Source organism: Clytia hemisphaerica, unplaced genomic scaffold (genome assembly GCF_902728285.1).
Source record: "Clytia hemisphaerica strain Z4C2 unplaced genomic scaffold, Clytia hemisphaerica genome assembly, whole genome shotgun sequence".
NCBI classification, from domain to species: domain Eukaryota; kingdom Metazoa; phylum Cnidaria; class Hydrozoa; order Leptothecata; family Clytiidae; genus Clytia; species Clytia hemisphaerica.
The window spans coordinates 407639-433154 of NW_027104464.1; the positions used below are offsets into that span (position 1 = coordinate 407639).

General features: G+C 34.9%; 3 protein-coding genes across 3 annotated transcripts in view; 1 reads left to right on the forward strand and 2 right to left on the reverse strand.

The window, feature by feature from the left end:
- Positions 1 to 1548: 1548 nt before the first annotated feature.
- On the reverse strand, positions 1549 to 5177 carry LOC136821135 (uncharacterized). Its single transcript, XM_067077359.1, has 4 exons — positions 4876 to 5177; positions 4486 to 4611; positions 3420 to 3578; positions 1549 to 1956 (listed from the first exon to the last, which is right to left on the reverse strand). Exons 1-4 carry the CDS (start codon positions 5051 to 5053, stop codon positions 1898 to 1900), a joined length of 522 nt encoding a protein of 173 aa, XP_066933460.1. The 5' UTR covers positions 5054 to 5177; the 3' UTR covers positions 1549 to 1897.
- A 2829-nt stretch (positions 5178 to 8006) lies between these two features.
- On the forward strand, positions 8007 to 23203 carry LOC136821144 (uncharacterized). Its single transcript, XM_067077372.1, has 5 exons — positions 8007 to 8327; positions 8945 to 9022; positions 10287 to 10364; positions 22161 to 22232; positions 23035 to 23203. Exons 1-5 carry the CDS (start codon positions 8319 to 8321, stop codon positions 23164 to 23166), a joined length of 369 nt encoding a protein of 122 aa, XP_066933473.1. The 5' UTR covers positions 8007 to 8318; the 3' UTR covers positions 23167 to 23203.
- Positions 23204 to 24194: 991 nt separating this feature from the next.
- Positions 24195 to 25516, reverse strand: part of LOC136821126 (5'-3' DNA helicase ZGRF1-like) — a 30045-nt gene continuing 28723 nt past the window's right edge. The window contains exon 11 of the mRNA XM_067077350.1: positions 24195 to 25433. Coding sequence (XP_066933451.1) covers positions 24442 to 25433 — 992 coding nt within the window. The 3' untranslated portion in view covers positions 24195 to 24441. The remainder of the gene's footprint in view (positions 25434 to 25516) is intronic.

Here is a 25516-nt window from a genome sequence, read left to right on the forward strand (position 1 = left end):
TTTTTTTCAGTAATCCTTTCTTGTAAATATAGTAACATTTAACCAGACTCATTGCCCTCGTTATATTCGAATTTGTATTTTTTTTAGGACTGATAAGTACCTACATATTTTTAAACACCAAAACAAAGCAAACAACATGCCAGTTCTTTCTGGGCAAATATATATGTATACTTTATTGTGTGCTTTGAGTTCTATTTTAATCAACCCTCTCAACTGCTGATCTTTCAACTATCATTTAGGAGTATAGAATGGGCTTCCATAGTACCATTTTCTCTAAGTATTTTCAACAAAGTAGACTTCTTGACTGTCCTTGTCCCTTATGTTAAAGTTGTTCTGATGGAGGACATTGCTATTTTTGGTAGCCTTCACATATCAATAAGGAGCTTTGGTGTAAATGTTTTTTCTGATGAAATCATACTAATCTGAAACTATTAGGCCTTTATGAACTTTCTAGAACAATAATCTTGCTCCAATCTTGAGAAACACTGGAAAAATAGGTTAGCATTCCCTGCCATAATTTCACAGATTTCCTCTGCTTTCTGCTTGAAAACGCTGTCGTATAGCCGAAAACGAAAGTGAAACTGTGAAAACATCCGCAAATTCGGGCCCAGTCCTCTTCCGAGACGGAGGCTAATATCAAATTAAGTTTGGTGGCTTAGAGAGCCCAAAGTGCAACTTTGTAGGTTTGAGTTATTTGCACATTGAGAAAAAAGGGTAGGTTTCAAACTTCAACCTGGTTAAGGCCATCTTTGTGGAGTAAAAAGCTTTTTGAATCAAAATATTTGGCATATGTGAAATTAAGATTATTGTTCATTAGCCATCAGATATTTTCAGGGTTCATTATTTGAACTTGATTTTAATTGCCAACAGACTTGTTTTAGCGTTATATTTTCGAAAAAAACGCTGATTTTTGCAAAAAACCTCCAAGAAGGAATGCAGAAAATATTTTTTTCGAAATTTTGGTTAAAAGGCCATTCTATTGGCAGCAATTCTAAAAAAAATGGAATTATAAAACCCTTTATTTTGCTGACAATCAGCATTTTCTAAAAAAGTAAAATCGAAAATCACCACGGAGGAGTGCAGACTTCAGCCTCGTTTTCAGAATCTGGGTTTCCATAATCAGCATAAAATTACCGTTCCAACGGTTATAACAACCCCATTCTTCACTTGGTTCAAGTAGTTGGCCTAACAGAAAATGTATAACATGCTAAAGTTTGTTGGGCTACATCAGGCATTTATTCATGCAAAATACACGAAATTCCGCGAAATCAAGTCCTAATGGACATTAAGAAAGGCCTTATCCAGGAATATTTTTAATTAAAACCCAAATTAACTACTTTTTAAATGTTTACTGGCATCAAAGAAGCGCTAACATATAGAATTTGGCAGTAAAAGGAACAAAATTGTGAAAAATAGTGCCATCCGCGAAAATAAGTCCCCACAAAGTCTTAAAATTTTGCAGATGAGCTCAACTGCGAAATTTAATCCCCACGTAAATGTATCCCATTAAAGTATGGCCAGAGCCCTTAAAAATTCTGTGTAAGCAAATTGTAGGAGAGATACGTCAAATGATTCTTTTCTTTAACTCTCAATGTCATGATTTCATGATGGTTGGAAAATACTTTTCAATAAAGGAAAATAACAAAAGGTATGATAAAGAAATCAAAATAAATACTGAACTATATAAAATAAATTAAATTCCTCATTTTTTCAATGTTCAAAATTTTGAAAAAAAAAATGGCACTTTCGATACTTCCATTGGTTTTCAAATCTTCGGAAGACATTTTGATTTTCTTGATAGGAATGGAAAATATCAGCTCGTAATCCATCAGACTGAGTTCTGTCAGCGGGTTGAATATAACACCAATCAGTAGCAGTTTATTGATCGGCTTCAGCTTTAATGGGCTCCGGGACAAATATAATTTCCAAATTGAATTTCCGTTATCCCAACTTTTCCTAGAAATAAATTTTAAAGGGTAGGTGAGGTATATGTTTTTCTTTTCATAAGCATTGGACTTATAAGCATAGTCTATAGGCTCTGATATGGAGGTTCCAAATGAGCATAAGCCTATGAAAAATGTATTTTCCGGATTTTGGCTGTTTTTAGCTGAGATTTTACGGATTTTCGGAATCCCCCTAAAAAGTGGTTAGGAATAAAAACATCCTTATAAGCATTTTTGTTAAGCCGTCAAACTATGCATCTCCGAGCCTCTTTTCGAATTTTCTTATGCTTATAAAAAACATGTAAATGACTTTTATTAAGGCCCCAAAGTTCAACAAAGTCCCTTAGTTTGCTAGTCCCCAAGAAGATGCTGAATTGATTGTTACCCTTCAAACGTCCTATTGTAACCTAAGAATACTTAGGCTTAAAATCGTCAAAAAATAAGAACAATTTAAGAACAATGCTATGGAATTACTCAATTTTACAGACCTTTTGGAGGTCAAAGAAGTAAAAAATCTGGTACCAAGCACTGCCCTTAAAATAAGAACAGCCGAGCAAAAGTTTAATGGTTCTTATGACTGGGAAATACTGATATGGATCGTGGTGCTTGGAAATCAATGCTTGCATAATATTCCTGCAGTATTTCTTCTATTTTTTATATTTTCTAATTTTGCGTACTTTAGGCGTAGAAACTTTCGCGAGCAGAAACTTTCGCGATTTTCGCGAATTTTGGCCCTTTTCGCGAAAGTAAATGTCTTTAAAATTTCTAGGAAGGGCCATTCGCGAAAGTTTATGCTCGCGAAAAATTCTTGACAAAATAGAAAATCTGTAAAACTTCAAACTATGAATAAAATGTAACTTTTATGGCCCTTTTTAGCCTGCTAAAATACTATTAAGTCAAAAGACAAATATTTCAAGCCAATTCAAGAAGTATTTGCCCCTCTAAGCCATTTTTTCATGTGAAAATTCTCAATTTTACTTCTTGATTCGCGAAAGTTTATGCTCGCGAAAAATATTTTTCCGTTAAATTCGCGAAAGTAAATGTCGTGAATTTCGCGATTTTTCGTCCTCGCGAAAGTTTCTGCTCGCGAAAGTTTGTACGCCTAAAGTAGTATTTGATTAACAAAAAGTTTTTCTTTTAATTTGCGCCGTGACATTTGAAGTATTGCTTATATAGACTTCTCTCGCTCATTAACACGGACTTGAGCTGTACAAATAAAAACCTTTTCCACAGACCCAAAGCACTGGGAACCCTTCTCACTAGAAAAATTGGCCAAAATATCATCCCCAGTGATCTCAATATTGTGCTATTCTTTCCATCCCCACTGAATATTATAGTTCGAAAACAATGCAATTCAAATCCCCAGCCATGAAAAACATGGGAATATCAATGCCCATCTATTTTTGGTCCTTTTTTTACCCCCACTGGCTGAAAAAATCCTACCAGGTCTGCGAGAAGGGGCTGTACAAATAATACCTTTTAACTTTTCACTATTCTCTTCCTGATCATGATGAATGGTGAAGCCGAAATCCCAAACATCCCCTACTTCCTTTTCTGCTAATTCTGGTTTGATGTCCAATTTGGTGAAAATACTAAACTTCTTATTGTCCTCCTCCTTTCGGGCGCCATGGTTTTCTGTGGAAAAGAGATAAGAATTATAAAATTGATTGCAAAATTATTATGAAACTAGGGGCTTTTATGTTCGCTAAGCCAAATACCAATCTGGAAAGTTACAAAAAAAATCTTTTTTTAGGGGGGGGGGTAATTGCCTGGGCTTGGAAAATACACCTATAGCCCAAAATAGGATATAAAATTAGGCCATTTATTTAAATGACTTTTCTTTTGAGAGATGTAGAATGTAGAATGATTTTGTTCTGTTCTGTTCGTAGTGGCCGTTCGTGGAAACAATTCTTGAGCTGTCTAAAAGCTCAAGGATTTTTCGATGAAGATCTAAGGGGCCAGTCATATCGATGTCAACCACGGCTAAGGTCAAATTGACGCGAGGGGATGTGGAGGGGTTGTCAGAGACAGTGACGCTAGAAAATCAATCAAGATTTCCTTATATATATGTGCTTTGTTTTTATGGCAACGATTGAAGAGGAACTTTTACAGAATAAAGTGTGAAAGCAATCACCTCGCAGTTGTTAACGCAAAAGTTTTTAATTGTGAATGAATGAATAAAAAAAATTGGTATTTTATCGTGACATTCTTAGAAACAACCCTGTCTCACAGCCCTGGTGAAACTTTTCCCTAAAGCGGGGAAAAAAATTTCGATTGAAATCTCAATGGGGATAAACATTCTATTGTTTCAAGGTTAAAAAATCCAGTAAGGATAGTTTTGGTGCGTGATTTCTAAACAATGAATTCCGAATGGGAATAAAAGTCAATTTCTTAGTGGGGCTGAAACTCCAGGGTATTTTTCCCACCGGGGACGAAATTTTTGCTAAATTTTCAAGTGGGGATGGGGCTTCAGCGGGTCTGTGACACAGGGGTGTTTAGAAAAATCAAGTAAGAAGAAATGTTACGGCGATTGAGTTCTTACCTTCTGTGATATTACTGACACTGACGTTCTTGTTAAACGTTAGGTTGACATGGCCATATTTGAACAATGGATCGTTTTCAAGGACATCTTTGGACATATCTTGAAGTACTGGCAATTTTAATGTACCTGTAAATAAAAAAATACGTTTGACACCCAGGGAAAAGACATAAATATACCTTAAGTGGATTAAATTTCACACTAATAATCACTAATTTTGGCCATTTCGCAAAAAATTTAAAATCCGAATTTCGGTCAAAAGCACTAGGAAAATGAAAGAAATTGGGTGAAAAAGGGGTCGATTCACAGATGTTTCTACAAAGCCTAATAGTTTAAATAAAGTCAAACTGAAAGGAAGGAAACTACAATTATTCCGCGAAGCAGTAGTCCTACCTTTAAATCCATCATCCCAATCTTGGTTTGTCTCTATAGTCAAATTCTTATGACAAGGAAATTGCTTCAAATGTTCTTCACCGAAGACATCTTTTGCCGACCGGCTGCTGCTACATTCAATTCCATACGAAGATATGGCAGCTATCATTAAAAATGTTATTATAAAGTTGTGATTCATTTCGAAATTCTTCACCTTTACTCAATCTGTTTTAAAGCTTTTTAGAATCTAAATCTGTACAGCACCACCAAGCTTAGATTCTAATATGTTTTGAATGGTAGCTTTAAAGTGCGTTTAGCTACTTTATATTTGTCATGGTATCATGGCTATCATGACTTGAAAAATATTGCAGCATAGAATGATATACTGTGTGTTCATGGCTTTGAGCATAGTCACACTATGCATACAGAGCTGCACATTGTATCCGTTGTTCTTTCGAACTTGAACCCAGGCCCTTAGTTTGCTTTCTATAACTCTTATAGCACTCACGAAAGATTGTATCCCGTTCATCAGTTATAGTAAAAAAGTGGTGCAAGTGTTTCAGCATTTTGTGAGAATTTCTTGTTTAAATTGTATGTATTAGAGTCTGCGACGCCTTAAAATTTTCTTACAGTATATGATTTGGTATTATAAAAAATTATGCAGGTTTGCTTGTCGAATAAAATGTGAAAAACAGCCTCAGCATGTAAGCAGCTTGAAAAGCAGTTGATAATGTGATGGTCCGTTGGGTATAACTATAGGGCTGAAAATCGAATATTTTTATTTTGTCATGGATGAATGGGCTCGTGAAAATGACCCCTGCTGTGAGCCAGTGCTTTTATAACACAAACAGGTTCATGGTTTTTAACAAAGATTCCAACCATGAATCAAAATCGGCATAAAAAGTAAAACATTGTTTATTTCATTATTGCCGCCCGTAGCGAGCTTGCGAGCGTAGGGTGGCCTACATAGCTTCGCACAAGGATACATATTGGACAGGAATCTCGATTTTTGCGTTTGTGTTTTGTAATCGGTCTTCCGGTTAATTAGTGTTCCGTAATTATCCGGCAACGTTTATAGCTTACCAAACTAGCAAGTAGCTTTTGCTAAATGCGCGGCGGACGTTTTTCGTTATTTTTCCCTTCGGGGTTTTTTGTTTTTTGCTGTTGTGCGTTAATTTGTGGATTAAGTTTTCAAACGCAGGTAATTCTATGCACATTTTCGATGAACAATTATAGGCATTTACTTTATAAGAATCAAATCAATAACTCTTGATTGAAGGCAATATGCCTTTCGGTAATTAGTTCTTACAAAGTAAACAAAGAATGGCAAAAAAGATTAGCATATTTATTTTTATTATAAATATCTACTTTATAAGAATCAAATCAATAACTCTTGATTGAAGGCAATATATCTTTCGGTAATTAGTTATTAGAAAGTAAACAAAGGATGGATAAAAAGATTAGCATATTTATTTTTATTATAAGCATCTACTTTATAAGAATCAAATCAATAACTCTTGATTGAAGGCAATATATCTTTCGGTAATTAGTTGTTAGAAAGTAAACAAAAGATGGCGAAAAAGATGAGCATATTTATCTTTATTATAAGCATTTTCTTTATAAGAATCAAATCAATAACTCTTGATTGAAGGCAAAATATCTTTCGGTAATTAGTTATTAGAAAGTAAACAAAGGATGGCGAAAAAGATTAGCATATTTATCTTTATTATAAGCATCTACTTTGTAAGAATCAAATCAATAACTCTTGATTAAAGGCAATATATCTTTCGGTAATTAGTTCTTACAAAGTAAACAAAGGATGGCGAAAAAGATAAGCATATTTATTTTTATTATAAGCATCTACTTTATAAGAATCAAATCAATAACTCTCGATTAAGGGCAATATATCTTTCGGTAATTAGTTCTTACAAAGTAAACAAAGGATGGCGAAAAAGATGAGCATATTTATTTTTATTATAAGCAACTACTTTATAAGAATCAAATCAATAACTCTTGATTGAAGGTAATATATCTTTCGGTAATTAGTTCTTACAAAGTAAACAAAGTATGGCGAAAAAGATGAGCATATTTATTTTTATCATAAGTGTCTACTTTATAAGAATCAAATCAATTTCAGAATTTTTGGCGTTTTTACTGTGATAAAATGTGAGCGATAACTTCTCTTTTTGAGATGTGAGCGACCGTCTATCCCATGTCATCTCAAAAGTAAAGTTGGAACAAGCTTTCTTCCTCCAACTTAAATTTTATCGATAAAACGAATTTAAAATCTACACATGCGTAATTTTGCTTACTTAGGGATATTTCGATAGGAAGCTCTGCGGGGCATTCTTAGCGACAGCTACTTGCTAGTATATGTCAATAATGACCTTCATTTTTAAGGAAATATTTAGTCGCAATTTTGCGATTCTTGTTCCTAATAATTTTCCAAACTTTCACTATAAAGCATTAAAAAGCTTTAATCAGCATTTAGTCGTTATAAGCATTTGTAGCGGGTGGCAGTTAGTGAAAGCTATGGCTAGTTAGACCCTTTGGCTGGGGGGAGTAAAAATGGTACTGGTTATATTCGGACCATTTTTTCAAAGTTGCATGCATAAACTTTTGAGAATAAAACGAAAATTGGTTTAAAAGTGAAAAATATTCCTCGAATCCGATTGAAACGTTGAAATGGTTGTCCATGGGCAATCGTTCAATATGGCAGATATTTTGGTACTTGAGGCACAAGATCAATAAAGAGTAGGCTAGGAAACACTGTGTGCATGAATGAATTTGAAGCTAACCAAAGATACATTGTGTTAATCTATATGGGGTTTAAGAGAGGTATATATGTAAATAAGATGAAAAATAAAATAAAATTCAAAACATCGACCTTTCATAATTAAAAACAAAAGAATTTGTTATCGCATATCCAATAAATATTAATGATTCTTCCCTCCCCACAAAAATAAATTGTGGAAGAAAAATTGGAAAATTGAAAAATAGGACAGATATATGCGAAATAAAACCACAAACCATTAATACTTAACAAAGTCAAAAAAAAATTGAAGAGAAAGGTTTTTTTTGGAGAAATTAAGGGTAGTTGAAGGGAAAAAGATTGAAACATAACAGAACTTAGTATAAGGAATATAAGGATATAAGGCTAGAATCTAATCTTCAACCTTTCTCAGGCAAGAAAAAGTGAAGCCTTAAAAAATTCGCCGTAATTTTGACAAAGGATTGAATCTAGCGATTCCTTTGTTTTCGAGTGATATCTTTTTCGAAATTTAAGAGTAAATTTTAGTTTCAATCTGTCATTTGTGTAAAAACCAGGCGGACCGCGCTAGGCCACGCAACTTTGGTAGGATTTGGTAAGCTTCAAATCCTACCAAGGAGATTCGATTCTAGCCCTTCGGGCTTATACTTTATTGGATTATAGTTCAAGAAAACCAAAGTGAAAAGAGACAGTTATGTATTGGGTAAGTCTTTAAGCAGACAAGAAGAAAGATTAAGTTTTTTAAGTTTTCCATGGTTTAATCTGACGATGACATACGTAGTTATTTTTCTAACGGAAACACCGGAAAAAAGCCGGGATTTGACCCTCCCCCATTGTTACTAAAAATGAAAACAAGGTGGTCAAACTCCGGCTATTTTTCGGATGCTTCCGATAGATAACTTACGCATGTCAAGGAAAAGAAATTCTTTAAATCACTATCATCTACCTAAAAACATGTCTCAGTCTTGTGGGATTCCAAGGTTGATTAGGTTCTTCGGCTTTGCCAAAGGGTGCAGATGTATTTTCTGCTTGTACCGGAAGAACAGAGACTGATCTTTATAAACAGCCATTGCAATGTTAAAAATTAACGTCAAATGATACTACATCATTAAAAGTAACAAAAAGTTGATCTAGCGCTCTTTACACCCTCTAACGAGTATTGCTACCATTTGGGTATCACTTTCAAAAAAAACTCCTATCAAAGCTTTATATCGACCGATATTGAGAAACTGCGGTCTATATTAAAGTCAGTGTAAAGATTGATTATGTGATTGTGGTCAACAAAATAATTCCTAAAAAATTATTCATCTTTTTCTTCAGTCTCAACAGAAGTTAAATGAGAGACGTCAAGCAGGTTTAGCAGAGCAACAAAGATGCCACGCTAGAAGAAGAGACATGGTACGTATACTCTTTTTTTATAAGCATAACGTTTATTAGCATACTTAGGCTCAGATTCGGTAAAAAATAAGCGTACCTCTAAGCTGAAATACAAAAGAAATCGTGCAGCTTTTCTAGAACACTGACCTTTTTAGGGTTACTTTCAAAGCTGTCTGAGCTTTCTTAGACCAAAGATTTTCGCCTATGGCGCCCATTTACGAAGAAAACTTTCATTCTTTGAGCCGAATCAATCTTCCGACTTAAAAATTCGAAATTTTCATAAACACAAAGAAAATCAACAAATCTAAGTCTAAGCATATAAATAAGCATAAATTAAGGGCTCTGACCATAGTCCAAAAATTGATTTTGGTATTTGAACATAAAAGTTATATTTCAGGTTCCTTAACACTTTTAACAAAGAATTGCCTTTATAAATAGCTTTTTAATCGAATCCCTTAAGAGTAATAAAGATTGCAAAAATTGCAAAAATTACGTTATGAACTTTAAAAAGATGTTAATAATATGTTGCATCACCCTCTTTACAAAAAATGCTTAGTTTTAATGGGTAATTAACTTTTTTGTTTCAAAATTTCTTTACACTGTCCGCAAATAATTGAACTATTTTAAATTTTGCGGAAAATTTGTCTAAAAAGATGTGTCAAAAGTTATGACTGTTTTTTTAAGCAAAATCCAGATAAGAAATTGATGAAAAACCACTATTTTGAAGATTTCGAGACAAAGAAGCATTTGCAAAAATTTTCCGCAAAAATTTTTATTGTTCAGTAAAAGATACACCATCTACTGCGAAAAAATTTTCAAAATGTTTTTTCTTCGCCGAAACTAAGCTCTTCAAAGTTGAAATACTCTTCCTCACTTGAAGTAGATACTAGAGTTTGAGACACTTGCCGCTTAGCATGGGGTATCTTAGTCAGGAATTTGTCGGTTCGAGACCAACCTAAGTCTCTCTGTACGTTGGGCACATCTCGGGTCGCTTAGATTCTTTTTTTGTAAGAGCAACGAGGTTCAAAAAATAAGAACAATTTAAATACAAGGTTCAGTTGACCCTCTCTAATTCGATCTCCAAATGGCTAACTTTCTTCGAATTAGGGAAGGATTCGAATTAGGGAAGGATTCGAATTACGGAAAGTAATTTGAGCCAATTTTCAGCTAAGGGGAACAATATTTTGATTCGAATGACACAAATATTCGAATATATAGAGGTTCGAATTAGAGAGAGTTGTCGGTACGGTACATATCAAAGTCCACTACTTATTATATTTTATAGATGGCAGAGCAGAATGCATACGAATGTCAAAAGGCATTCGAGGAACAGACATCAAATCCATCATACCGTTCAGCAAAGGTAAGGAATAAATGTTTGGTATCTCAGAACCCCTAATCTCCAAGCAGATTCTGATAATCCACTCGTGGCACGTATTCACTCTAAAGATCATGGCTCCGTAAGAGAATCAGCTCATGACGGCACACCGGTTTGATCTTTTTCATCCAGACTTGGGATGAATAATAAATCTTCTTCTTAGCGCGCTGATTGGCTAAAGCAAAACAATTACACCAAATTCAAAAGCCAAATGAAACCGTAATGACGGCTGCAAACTCCGGTAATTGTCATGTGTCAGCCTTTCTTAATATATCTAACACAAAATTTAAAAGAGTATACCCTAGTAAGTGCAAGTGCAAACGCAAACCAAATCGGGAAATCAAACCGGAAAGGTCGGGAAATCGAACCCGACTATCGCGATTAATCGGGTTTATGCACAATTATAAATGAAAAACACTGATTTTAAGAACCTCCTTAACCGGAGTTTAATTATAACCATAAACATGAACCAAGCCGCTTTCGCTTTCAAACAAAAAACAACGCGGTTTTGATTGTTTTGACTGAACAGTCAAGTCAGATCGTCACATTCGCCATACCCCTTTAGAGCAGAGCTGGAATGCGCATACAGAATGTTCTGAGGTTCTAGGAAGGTTGAGAATAGACATTATTAATTCTTAAAAGGAGGCCCTAAAAGGTGTGTATACTATCTAAAAAACAGTCTGAACAGGATAAAGAGATTAATCAGGCTTTCAAGAGAGCGAAAGGAGGGGACAAAAAAATCCTGTCAACACAGAACTTCATGGACATTTTTGATGGGGCTTAAAGTAATCTCATCAAGGAATATTTTATACTTTTACATTTGAAAGTGTAGTGGTTTCGTCTGGTTCTTTTCGTTCTTTTTTGAATGTCAATTTAAAGAATGATGATAGTATCTTTTGCTCTATGATAAAGTCTATTCTTCTAAAGAATCCTGCGTTATCACACGCATGTGTAATTTGTTGTTCTTTTAAACCACATGCAGTTAATTCCCGTGGTAAACAAAGAGGGATGAATCGATCCGTAGGAGTGGTACAGTCGGGGTTGTGAACGACGAAATATGTCGTTTTTTATGAAATTTGTCGTTCTTTTTGTCCCTTTTTAGTAATTCAGGATTCTTTACATAAACCACCTCATATGTGGATATTGGCTCCTGGAGTTATTGATTTTTAATCAAATTGAAAGGTTATTCAAGGCTTAAAGCTTGAAGTAGCGTCGATGTAATCCTCTCTAAGGGGTGGGACAGGGCGGGGTTAATTGGTTTGCAAACTCACAGGAATGTCTAAAGAGGGGTCGGTTAACGACTATGGGGGATTAAATTTGGCTATATTTTTACATTTCCAACGTTTTTGCGAAACTCTGAGTGTACAATTTTCAAAATTCAAGATTCATAATTGCAGATATCATCTCTATACGATTTCATACAATTCAACCGCAAAACTTTGAACGCCGGTTGTCGAAATAAACATCGTCGATCCTTCTTTTCATTGTACAAGTACATGGTCTTTTGAGATTTTTGGAATTTTGTCCAAAATTTTTTCAGGATTACGCTAAGCGTCAAATTTTCAATAGGACCTAACTTTGTGGATTTTTGAACGCAAGATTTAACCCAAGTGAAATTTTGTTTCATAAAAGTACATATTTGACATTTTTTTGCAATCTGGTTTCGAATAATTCTAGATGTTTATCAAAGATGGGAAAAGCATATATATGTGCTATCATGTAAATTGATCGCTCTTTTAGCAGACATTTCCAGTAAGATCCTTTCAGTAGATAATAATTTGATAATAATAAAATGAAAACAAATTCTTGTGTCATGAAGTCTACTTTCAAGTTAATTTACTTCTTCTTTCTTCATCTATAAAAGTTTTAGACGTTTCTTGGCTAAAAAACATTTCAAATTTCGACACGTTTTGACCTACAGCTATTTGTTTGTTGTCATTTTATGTTTTGGTTTCGAATTGACAAACTCGGTTTACTAATGAAGCTATAAAACCATAGGCGGTTTTAGACCCTGTCGAACTTATCAAAGGAAGAGATTTACCTTAAGGGAATAAATTAATGGGAGAATAAATTAATGCGGAATAAATTAATGCGAATGACACCTCAAAAATTTCATGTTTTGCGGAATTAATTAATACGAATGAGCCACATTTTAAACTTTATTCAGGATAAAATCACAGCAAAATTATTGAAAATGCGGAATTTATTAATGCGAATTGACCAATGTTAGGAATTGCGGAATTAAATAATGCGAATTAGGGCCAAATTCGCTTTAATTAATACCGCATTAATTTATTACCTTAAGGTATAATAGTAATTTCATTGTCTTTTAACTCCTTCGCATGTTTCGGACGTACTTGTTCTATTGTCTTGAATCCACCAGTGGAAACGTACCAAAATAACAAGAATACGTGTAAAAGCTTTCTTTATAAGAATGCTGGTATTTTCTTTATTTCATCAAGGATGCTCTTAACATTTTAGGGAAAATCATCCCAAAATTGGCTTACATTGTTCCCCTTTGAGAGACTGAATTTCGATGTTTTTGGGACCCTTAGAGAGACTTTCCTCACAATATTTATCCATTTTCACTCGATTTTTGTCCAAATTTTGGAAAATCACGACCCTTTGTGAGAGGAAATTTCGATTTTCGAGAATTTTGGACCCTTAAAGAGAGTCAATTTGCTTTATAATGATTTTTGTACCCCTTTGAGAGACTTTCGAGGGTTTGAAAATGGGACCCTTATGGCTCGCACATACTTACCCGGCACCCATTTTGCCTAAGTACTCCCCCCGCCGTATTCTTAGGCTACACAGGAAAAATTTTTCGATTTCCAAGGTTGGAAATTCAATATTTTTGGGTTGGAAATTTTGGTTTTATAATTGAAGGTTGGAAATTTGAGCGATTACCTTAAGCTGATTTGGAAAACGTAAATTACCCATAGGTTTTGTAGAATAAACCAATGCCCTTGAAAAATCAAGTGAAAAAAACCCATGTAGAAATGACAATTTTCCAAGGTTGGTTGGAAAACATGACTTTTTGGGTGGGAAATTTTTATTTTACAAACAGTTTGGGAATTGAAAAAAAAGGTCAAAAATCGATGTGAAAATACATATTTTAGTAAATTTGATACCTCAAGTTGAAAAACTAAACTTTTTGGGTTGGAAATTTGTGTTTCTCCAAACAGTTGGAAAACGTTAAAAATCCATGTGGAGATTACATTTTTGTGAAATTGAAACTCTTTCGATTGGAAAACTAAGCTTTTTGGGTTGGAAATTTGTGTTTTTTTATTTCCAAACAGTTTGGAAAACGTTAAAAATCCATGTGGAAATTACGTTTTTCTAACCATTTTCTGCGCATGTCCTTGGGAAAACCACAAGCGATTTTTAGCTCAAAACTTTTTTGATGTATAGCTAACCTAGATACTAATGTGAGCAGTCAAGCTGTAAGTTTCCGTCAGGTGAGGCGTCTCTTCGGAGCGGCCTCGGTCAATCGCAGTGAGTTCGCACAGTGAAGCACATAGGGTACTTGTGTCATAGTTTCAAATAGTGTCCTGCTGAGCTGTGTGAGTGATCTAAGATCAACCACGTATCTGTGCGAACAATAACGAGAGATTGACCGGGAGCCATCGAGCCTCGGCTAGCGAATGACTGTTCACAAAAACAAAATCCTTGTTTAAGATCTCTTTTCCACATCTCTGCCATCACTTTTTGGATTTTGCCTTTTTTCAACCTGAATTTTCGAAATTTGCAACCTTGTTTAGCTTGGATTTTGGCTTTTTTCCACCTGGATTTTCGAATTTTCCAACCACCTTGTATTTCGGCTTTTTTCAACCTAGATTTCCGAAAATTCCAACCTTGTTTGGTTTGGATTTTGGCTTTTTTCCACCTGGATTTACGAAAATTCCAACCTTGTTAAATTTGGATTTTTGATTTTTTCAACTTGGATTTTTGAAAATTCCAAGCCATGGAAAATTTGGATTTTGGCTTTTTCCAACCTCGATTTTCGAAAATTCCAACCTTGTTTAAGCTTGGATTTTAGCTTTTTTCCAACTAATTTTAAAAAATTCCAACCTTGTTAAATTTGGATTTTTGCTTTTTTCAACCTGGATTTACGAAAATTCCAAGCCATGGAAAATGCAAAATTTCCAACCTTAGAGAATGTCCCACATTTTCAGGTTGGATTTTCCATTGGATTTTATCTTTTTTCCAAATAAGAAAACTTGAAATTTCCAACCTTGGAAATCGAAAATTTTTTCCTGTGCTAGGACCCAAACTTAAGCCAAATCTGGCATGCAAAAATATTGGCAAAATATTGACAACTTTTAGCATTGCTAGGGGATAGTTTGCGATTTACAGGGAAATTGAATTCCCTGATGGTGATATTCTTAGCATATTCTTAATATTTTCATTAATTTCTTTTTCATTATGAATATTATTATAAAGCATATTCTTACAAAGAAAGAAAAAAGCGTGTAAGGGCGTGGGCGTGGGCCTGCTGAAGGGTGCAAAATCTAACAGTCTAAACCATTGATAGACTTCTATCAAATCCCAAATACTGCAATTCATAATATTCATTATTATACGGAAACGCTCAAAATATTCTGGGCATTTGCCACTAGTTTTATTGTTTCGATTCAAGATTAGTTGCACCAGAGGAATGTAAAGAGATGGAAAAAAATTACTCAAAGTTCAACGATCACTTCTATTGAAAATTCTATTGTAAAAACATTGATTAGGTCATTAAATGAAAGTCCAGAAAAGACGGCTCGCCATACAAATCGGACGGTTTCTACATGATTTGATGATAAAAATGAAGATTTGTTTTTCCTTTTTTGCCGATTACTAGTTCAATTTTTAAGAATAAGGAGCAATATTTTTACCAATGTATTACAAAAGAAATACTTAACGCAATGATATTAAATTGGTTCTTGTAAAACTGTCAGAGCTCGAGTAAAATCAAGATGTAGTTATAATTTTCTCGAGCTCTAGCTTTCCATATTATGGTCATGATGCGGTTATATCAGTAGAATCGCTAGGAAATTCTGAGCAAAAAGATGTAGGTACCTTTTCGTATAGGAGAGGTGTACCCAAAATATAAGCCCTAACAGTTTGCGCATAATCAGGCTTGAAACAAAAGAATTTTGTCACAACACGCTAATTATGCAGATTTTTTATAGCGACAACAAAAGAAACCTATTTACTCGACATAAACTCCCTTAAGGGCAAGAGAACTGGTATATGACGAGCCATTTTTCCATTGTTTTCAAGAAGCTGTTTTCCATCTCTTTACAATCCTCTGGTTGCACACACCCTATCTTTTTTGCATGCTTCCGTACAAAACATTACGTCATGAAATATCAGAAATTCTTTAAAGAATGCCTAGTCATACATAGCCTGGGTATCCAGACTCAAAATTAAAAAAAAACACTCTTACCTCAACATACAAAATTTCTAAAATTTTAGATTCTGGTGCAACTAAAAAAGTTGGATACAGTTTGTTTGATACTGCCTGTGAGTGAACCCTTGTTGACAGACTATCAAAACTTTGTAAACCCAGGCAGACACACATAATTAACTTACTATAAAACCTCTTTTACAAACTCAAAAAACTTTCAAAACTACTTTAAGCTATATCAAAACATCAGCCACATTTATAAAGGCTCTTTTCCAGCGGCCATTTTGTTTAGAAATGAACCTGCGTTTTCATTTTCATTTGTTTATCTTTTTTTGCAAGGTCAGCTTTTTCCATAAATTATGCGCGCGCATCGAAAAATATAAAAAAACCCGCGAAAATTCTGCTCAATGACTGGTCGCGTACTGACCAATTAGAGACACTCGCATATGCAGGGACAGATATCCCTGCAGACGATACTTGGACCAGACCGTAAACCAGAGACAAAATATTAAAAAAAAACTAGCTAGACGGTGAAATAGTTTACGTTCTGGATATCCAGGCTAAGTCATACAGTAACAGATTCTATATCAAAACGTGAAATGACAATTCACTCACGAGGTGTAGTAAACTTCAATCACAACGGGATTAACAGCATCTTGACAAAGATACACAAATGGTTGGTTTAAAAGTTGTTTATAATTTGAAAGGCAAATAAAATGAGATAGAAAGAAAAACATGACATCTAATTTATATCCTTTCTTTATAAAATGATGGAAAATATGTAAGTTGGAATAGAGGAGTGCTTAGTATTACGAGGAACATAACAGACAGATTTGGAAAATATTAAAATGGATGAGAAGAAAATGTTCAATTAGGAGTAGTCAGTGTTTTGAGTAATCTTTACAAGCTCACTTTTAAATCCTGCTTCCTATACACCTTTTTTCTAAAGTACATCCAAAATTTTTCAAGCATTAGGATGTTCTTAACTTTTTGAGTTTTAAGCCTAAAAGTGTTCTTAACATATTCTTATCTTTACCATTTTGTGGGTATTTTTGCCCATTTTCCTTTGGTGTTGGTGTTTTAGGGTTAGCAAAGCCTTAAAATGTTTTTAACTTGTTCTTACCATTTTGGCCATAGAAGCCTTATGTTCTTATATAATTTGTTCTTATAAATAAACGTGTACTCTAACGTAGCGTAGGACGGCATTGGATTTTGAAATTTCTTTAGATATCGAGTCTATGGTATCGTTTCCTATGTTTGAGCTGTGAAAGATCTGTGAAAGATTTTTGGGTTATCAAAATAAGACAATGACCAGAGGAGGGTGGGGAGCAAAAGCGGAACAGTCGAAGTTACAGTTTTCCCTGTGCCCTTTTTTTGCTCCCCTCCTCGGTGTCTTGAGAACGGGCCGCTGGACAATAATCTTTTCTCAGCTTAACAAGTCCCAGGCATGGTCTCAAAACATAAAAATGGAAAAATCAGTCTCTTATATTTTACACCCCCTTCTCACACACCCGTTAGGATTCTTTGAACCAGTGGGGGTAAAAATAGCGGGCTGAAACTCGATGGGGATTGAAGTTCCCATACTTTTTAAGAATGGGGATTTAAATTTTTTTGTTTTCAAGTCATAAAATTCAATGGGCACAGGAAAAATAGCATTACATTTTGCAGTGAGGATTGGATTATTTGATTATTTTCAGTGGGACAAAAATTGGAAAGTAATTTTCCACTGGGGATGATATTTTGGCCAATTTTTCCAGTGGGAAGGCGTCCCAGTGGGTCTGTGAGAAAGGGGTGTTATTTTTAAGAAATTTTTATTTGGCTTTTGAACAGTGTTGAAACCCCCCCCCCCTTGAAACGAGAAAACCTTATTTTCAAGGTTGGAGGGGTATGTATGCCAAGAAGGGTGAGGGAAGGGTGGTGTCAGCAATTCTGTCCAACTCGAAAGATACAGGTAGCAAACCAGTACACGTTTTTTTATAACAGCAAACTATGTAAGAACATTTTAAGGCTTTGCGTATTCGGAAACAACCATTTTAGGAAAATGGGGAAAAATACTCAAAAAATGAAGAAAGTAAGAACATTTTAAGAACATTTTTAGGCTTAGAATCCAAAAAGTTAAGAACATCCAAAGGCTTCAAATATTTTGGATGTTCTTATAAAAAAACGTGTAGACCTAAAAAAACTAAAGAAGATCATAACAGATTATTTAAAAGAATCATTAACATCGTTTACAGCCTTACTTAATTTGTCATGGGAAAACATTTAAGGAACTTGCAATACATAAAGAAGCAGAAAAGCTGTCGTGTTTTTTTTGTAAGCATAAAATGGGGAAATATAAACTAAGCCTCACTATATAATCAATGTTCTAGTCTTTCCGATTTTTGAGCATGAAAATGCTTATTTCATGCACTTTTACTTACTATGAAAGTTCTAGTGAGCCCTAAAAACTTTGAATATTTGGTGTCAGTATTGTGTCTTTCGACTACGACATAAGCCTCTTGGTGTTCTTAACCCTTTAAGTGCCGATGTCGTATATATACGACATGGGCTATATAGGAGGGCGAAGCCCTCCTGTAATGCCCAGTTTGAGTTAGAAATCGTTATTTTTGGTCGAACTCGTAGGAATTAGATTGTCCTTTATGGTCAAGCAAAAAGAATTTCAAAAATGAGTCTTTCCAGCGAGATTTTAAGCAAAAAAGTCAAAAAAATGCAAAAAATTGACAAAAATTCACTTTTTTGAGATTCTGACCGTTTTTTGACTATTTTTGGTCAACGAGTGATCCAAGAACCTCCAAATTTGGCCCTGTTTTACTTTATTCTGTCTTCTAGTGAATTGATTTGAACTGGGCCACTGGGCACCTTTCCATCAGTTCAGTCAGGTCCGCGCAGCGGGCCTGACTGCTTTAATTCCCCTAACGTACCCCCCCCCCCTTGGCCGCCGCCCACACCACCACCCTTCCTCCTCAATCGGGCGGCGCCGAAGGCGCCCAAAAGAAAGAGGAGACTCTAAGCTATCCAACGAGCTATATACGAGCTTCTAATTCTTTTCTAGATCAGGAGATATAAGCCCTTAAGTTTTGAACTAGCGATTTTTAAAAAAAAACTTAGAAAAAAAGACCCTGGCACTCAAAGGGTTAAAGAAAAATTACAAAAATTATTTTTTTTCTTAAATTTCTCAATTTTTGGCCTAAACTCACTCAAAAATGCTGAAAAAAACAAACCAAAAAATCACATTTTCAATTTTTTTTTTCACTTTGTTTAACCCTTTAAGTGCCGATGTCGTATATATACGACATGGGCTATATAGGAGGGCGAAGCCCTCCTGTAATGCCCAGTTTTGAGTTAGAAATCGTTATTTTTGTCGTCGAACTCGTAGGAATTAGATTGTCCTTTATGGTCAAGCAAAAAGAATTTCAAAAAATGAGTCTTTCCAGCGAGATTTTTAGCAAAAAAAAGTCAAAAAAATGCAAAAATTGACAAAAAATTCACTTTTTGAGATTCTGACCGTTTTTTTGAGACTATTTTTGGTCAACGAGTGATCCAAGAACCTCCAAATTTGGCCCTGTTTTACTTTATTCTGTCTTCTAGTGAATTGATTTGAACTGGGCCACTGGGCACCTTTCCATCAGTTCAGTCAGGTCCGCGCAGCGGGCCTGACTGCTTTAATTCCCCTAACGTACCCCCCCCCCTTGGCCGCCGCCCACCACGCCCTTCCTCAATCGGGCGGCGCCGAAGGCGCCCAAAAGAAAGAGGAGACTCTAAGCTATCCAACGAGCTATATACGAGCTTCTAATTCTTTCTAGATCAGGAGATATAAGCCCTTAAAGTTTGAACTAGCGATTTTTAAAAAAAAACTTAGAAAAAAAGACCCTGGCACTCAAAGGGTTAAAGAAAAAACATTTAAAAGATCAAGGTAATTAGCTGGTTTAACTGAGGTTAGAGAGCTATCTAATTTGATTGAGATTCAATTAAATTATAATGAAAATAATTTTTCTTGTTAGAAGTGTATATAAAAATTTGATGGAAAAAAAAAAAGATTTGAAACAAGGATAAGAGCAGATTCAGAAGGCTTACAGCGTCTCATCGTTTAGGACGAAACTGACGTAAAAATCACAAATCAATCTTGTTGCTGTTGTGAGTGAGATCACTAGGTATTGAGGGAATATTGTTTGTGCGTTGGTTCGAAGAAAGAAAAAGGAATATTTAAATCCTTTCATTATGTCGTTCTTTCAGCAAGTTTTAAATTCGGTAAGTCATGGGTATTTATGATATTTAAGGAGGACACCATTTATAGATTATGAACGTGTCTGTCAATTTTGAGACAATAAAGACAGGTCAGGTTGAAGTAGATGTCATCAATATATAAAATTATACATATGAAAGTTGTTTTTATGTCTTAAGGGTGGAATAAAGAAAGATGTGTGGCTAACTGGAGAAGCTACAACAATGGGTCATACTAACCCTTTCCGTGCCGACATGCGAGATTTCGACCTATTTGCCGGAAATTTATAATTTTTTACTAGATTTGAAATAAAAAAAAAAGAAAATTTGGAAACTTTTCGATATTGAAAAAAATAACTATTCTACAATTTTTAACTCAAAATCAAAGTCTTTGGCTAATACTTCTTATCTTACTCAGAAAATGAAGTGAAAATCGCTACGTTTTGCCAATTTCGGCATATGCCGACATCCGGCAAATAGGTCGAGGGTGTAAAAAAGGCACGGCAGTTAAAGGGCTAAGGACTAGAATTCTTTCAAATATTTGTACAACGGGCTCTAAATCTTAAGATGTAAAAAAATATCGAAGAAACACAAGAATATTCTAAAATCATTCATGTGTTATTAGGTTCTTATACTAACGTTAACAAATAAGTCTTAATTATCAAAATCCTAGCGACATTCTAACAGTTCCCTGACAGCTTCCTTTTCGAAATGACTTTTCATGTCATAGTTCAAAATCTATATCTATATTAGACTTCCAGGGTTAAAATTTACAATAGAAATGCGTCAATCGAGCCAATATAGGTATTGAATTGATATATAACACCGAATCGATAATGAATTTTTAACACTTTTATATGAAAATCTATGAAAAGGGATCTTCTTGTATTGCCGGAAAAAAACTTGAATAAGCAATTATTGAGATGTGATTGTAGATTCTATACGTACATTGCAGTTAAGGGTATCAAGAGCTTTTTTTAATTTTCGAAGAAGAAGAAAATATCAATAGTGGGAAATAAAGATGTCATTTCGAGTAAGCATTAAACTCTTGGAAAATTTCAAATATGCCTAATATTTAGATGAAGTTTAGAAAATTAATTGCTATACAGTTCAGTGTCTCAAGACAAAGTAAAATCCTTATGACACATGCCGGGGGGGGGTACTAGGGTTGGTGAATGAGGGGTATGCGCGGACGAGACCTCCGAAAACCGACCCTTAGAGAGACCAAATTTTAGTGAAAAAGTGACCCTTAGAGAGACTTTTTCGAAAAATTTTCTCTGATTTTCAAAAATTTCCTACCCTTAGTGAGACTTTTTTGTAATTTTTTCTCTCAAAATCAAATTTTTTTTCTAAAAATCGTAATTTTTCCCACCCTTAGAGAGACTACTTTGAAATTTTCTGATTTTTTTTTTGTAACCCTTAGAGAGATTGATTTTGAAAGTGAACCCCCCCGACCTTACCGTCCGCACATCCCAGCACCTATTGCCTAAGTACCCCCCCCCCCCCCGGAAAACCAAACAATTTTATGACTTGTATACTTAATATTTCAATCTTCTTGGAAATTGAATATCTATTGATTGAATAAAGAATTGTAATCATTTCTCACCCAAAATGCGTTGTAAGGATTTAACTTTATATAAAAATGTGTCTGCTTTTTTGGGACACACTGTAGTTCTGTAATTTTATAAGAAATTGGAGTGGCTTTTGGCGGTATCAGGGTTTAAATAAGAATACATTTAAATAAAAAACATTACTGTTAATTTTAGCAGAAACCTTTCATAGAATAATGAAAACCTTAATTTTTAAATAATCAAGTTGCTCGCTCGTTCTGGTACTTTTGTGCTTTTTTATTGTTTAGGTACATATCTTAGATTTTTATAGCCTTGTTTGACTAATTTGAGGCATGAGGATATATCCAAATTAAGTCTTCTCAGACCACGTTCACACGCTGCGGTTCAGTTTCGCTCCAAGACGAAATGAAGCCATTCTATTTACTGGCTAGAATTGACGTAAAAATTGAATTTAACCAATAGCATGGCTTCATTTCGTTTCGGAGTGAAACGGAACCGTAACGTGTGAACATTTATCCTTAAATTGTTCTTATTTTTCAGCATGATTGTTCCAATAAAATAGCTCTAACTTTAAAACTTTTTATCTTTTAACAGGACAAATCAAAGCAAGAGGTCATCCAACGTGAGGAACAAAAACAAAAACAGAAGAAAGAGCGAGATAATTTGGTACGTTTTTTATAAGAACAAACGTTATAAGAACATAAGGGTTCGATGACCAAAATACTAGGAAAAAGAAAAATATTTTAAGACTTTACAGACTGTAGAACACCGGATTTCTTAAGAAGTTGCACACAAATACACGTTTTTTTTTAGAACAAACGTTATAAGAACATAAGGCTTCGATGACAAGTTAAGGACAAGTTAAGAACAAGTTAAGAACGGTTTTAGGCTTTGTCGAATCTAAAACACCCAATTTCTTCAGAAGTTGTACATAGATACTCATAAAAAGGTGAAAGTGAGAATATTTTAAAAACATTTTTAGACTTCAACTCAAAAAGTTAAGAACATCCAAATACTTCTAACTTTGGACATTCTTATTCAAAAAATGTGTATAAGAACCAATGTGGATCAGCCTCAGTTGCTCTTAAGGCTTAAAAGGGGTCATAAAACCTTGATAGCCAATTTATTCTTAGGTTTTAGCCGAATTTCGACATCTAATGTGTCTGCTCTTGCGAATTGTTCTTATATAAAAGTGCAAAGACTTTTTTCAGAGAAATAACGATAGGGGTGCGTCCCCTTTTTGTTCTGAATTCTGGTTTTCCATGAGTAAATTTGTTTGGCTTCTCAAATAACTCAGTTTTTTATGAGAACGTCAAAGAAACCTTAAAACGCACGAGGAACACAAATTTGTTCGAGTTATGGAAATTTCGAGTTATGGAGTAAGGTTTATAAGGCATTGTTAACTGTAGGGAACATAAAAATTGTTCGAGTTAAAGAGACCCACTATATATTGTTGTTTTTTTTTCAGTACGAAGACCAGAACGAGGATGAATGTATGAGAGCCTACCAACGAGAAATGGCCAAGTCACAAAACAAAAAACAAAACAACAAGCCGTCTAATAATGGCTCAACCACAAATACAAATTCAACGAATGGCTGATAAAATGATATTTAAAACATACAGTTTCATTTATGAATTCTTATGAAAGTGCGACAGGTTATATAGAATCCCTCTAGACTCGTTACCTCATTCGAGCTTGAATTATTGAATTTATTTTTTATGGAAAGTTTAAAACATTGCATAAAATTGTGTTTAAGTGACTGCCAAACGAACTACTTTTTGAAATCTTTTTATTCGCCCTTCCAATTCTTAATGCATAATAGGCTTACAAATTTTCATTTCAATAAGTTTGAAAAACAATTCAAAATTATTGCATTCGGAGCTCATAAGTGTTATTCGAGTTCACAAATTTATAAAGGCCCCTTTTAAATCAAGGAGTTCTGACCTGACTCGGTTCTTTTAATCAAGCCTATTTATTCATAACCCCTCAAAATTTAAGGATGTTATATTATTGTATAATTTTTGTTGTACTTTAAAATTATTTCAAAACCATTTACTGTAAATAACATACACTGCTCTTGAAATTAAATTTTACAAACTTGAAAACACTTTCATCTGCCTTTGAAATATATTGTTCCCAATTCAACATGATGTAGAAGATTATAAAACATATGTACAGTAAACATTAAAATTTTACCAGCAAAATACACCAATAAAAAAACAGTAGAAATATAACCAAATAATTTGAGACCATTTATCATTTATGTAACTAAGGATTATCATTATATCAATAGTCCCTCCTCAGAAGACCGTGGAAGGTTTTTCAGCCCCGCTGCAAAATCAAAAAATCCAGTGGGATGGTTTTGGAGTGCAATTTGTTCCATTAAATTTCAAAAGGGGGTTAGTTCAAAGTCAATTTCCCAGTGGGGCTGAAATTCCGGGGTGTTTTCCAACCGGGGACAAAATTTTTGCTGAACTGTCCACTGCCGAACAGTGGGGCTTGGGCCTCAGCGAGGCTGTGGCACAGGGGTGTGAAGGTTGTGCAGATGAATATCTCGACTGTACCCTCGAACAAAATGTTCCTCGGAAGTTCGAAATAGAGTGATTCAACTATCGACTTTTCCATTACGACATTCTATTATTCGAATTAATTCTAGGTGCCATTCAAGGTAAAATAATCAATAAATAAAATGCTTTCTTTAAAATTGGCCTATCGCTGCATCTTTAACAAATAGCACATCCACGTGAATTCGAAAATTAGCGTAAGCCAACTGTAGAAGTGTTGCAGGCCCCTTTAGTTTTAAAACACAAAAGTAAGAATGAAGAAAAACCTCTTACCAACAAGTTTGAACCAACCACAAACGATAAAAAAAATCAATATTCGAAATCATCCGTAATAGAGTCCTTATTTTCAACGTATTTATCGGATGGTAATAAGGCGTCGGATCCACGCCCAAAACTTGCGCCCTCCTGTTCTGCCAGTTCTAAAACACCACCCCAGAGGCGGTCAGTCCTTAACAATCGATGACAACCAACAATAATTAAATGATGTTTAGCACGAGACAGCGCTACATTGGTGCGCCGCGGACAGTTTATAAATCCGATAAATTTGGTTCGTACGCACGACAAAATAATAACGTCTTTTTCTGCACCTTGAAAAGCATCAACTGTTGAAATTTGAACACCTTTTAACTCTATTGCCGATAGAACTCCTGATTCTTGTAATTGGTTGGAAATTCGGTTCACCTGAGCTTTATACTGGGTTATGATTCCAACTTGGGTCGGTTCAAGACCTTCTGCTAAGATCGCGTTAACCAGTTTTACACAATACTGTACTTCCTTAACGTTGAATAAACTGCCATCGGAGGCTGTTGCTTCCTTTCCGTCCGAAATATCAGCAATTGATACTGGACCTAACCAATCAAGTAACGGGCCTCGATCATCGGTCGAAACTCCATCCGTAAGCATTCCTTTATAAAACATCTTACTGCATAGCAAACTGATCGCTGGGTGACATCGGTATTGACATCTCAAAATGATAGGATTCAGGCCAGCTTTCTGTAATCGCTCGAATAAAGTCACTTCCAAACCTTCTGGATGTGCACTTTCTGACCCTTGAATAGTTGGACTGAGCTGGTTAGGATCACCAACCAGCACTAGCCTTTGACAATGGAAACGAGCAATTGGCACCATGGATAGAGGCTCGATCATTTGACTGCATTCATCCAGAAGATGTACTTGGAATGTCAGATTCTTCAGTAAAGGAAACGAGCATGCAGCACACGTCACACCAACGACTCGGACTCGATTCAATCGTGTTCGATTGGCACCCATTTTGTGAGCTTCGATTGCTTTCTTAACATAATCTGTAAAAAGAAATGATCGATTATGAATGAACATGTTTTAAAACAGTCCTAGAGTAGAGGTTAGCGTTAGAAATTGAGGCTCT

Excerpts from the sequence above, each read along its gene's own strand:
- LOC136821135 (XM_067077359.1), bottom strand. The coding sequence starts at position 5,053 with ATGAATCACAACTTTATAATAACATTTTTAATGATAGCTGCCATATCT. Across the intron at positions 4,612-4,875 it reads TTGGGATGATGGATTTAAAG|GTACATTAAAATTGCCAGTA; the intron begins GTAGGACTACTG and ends TTTTATTTACAG. Across the intron at positions 1,957-3,419 it reads GAATAGTGAAAAGTTAAAAG|GAAAAGTTGGGATAACGGAA; the intron begins GTATTATTTGTA and ends ATTTATTTCTAG.
- LOC136821144 (XM_067077372.1), top strand. Across the intron at positions 10,365-22,160 it reads CATCATACCGTTCAGCAAAG|GACAAATCAAAGCAAGAGGT; the intron begins GTAAGGAATAAA and ends ATCTTTTAACAG. Across the intron at positions 22,233-23,034 it reads AGAAAGAGCGAGATAATTTG|TACGAAGACCAGAACGAGGA; the intron begins GTACGTTTTTTA and ends TTTTTTTTTCAG.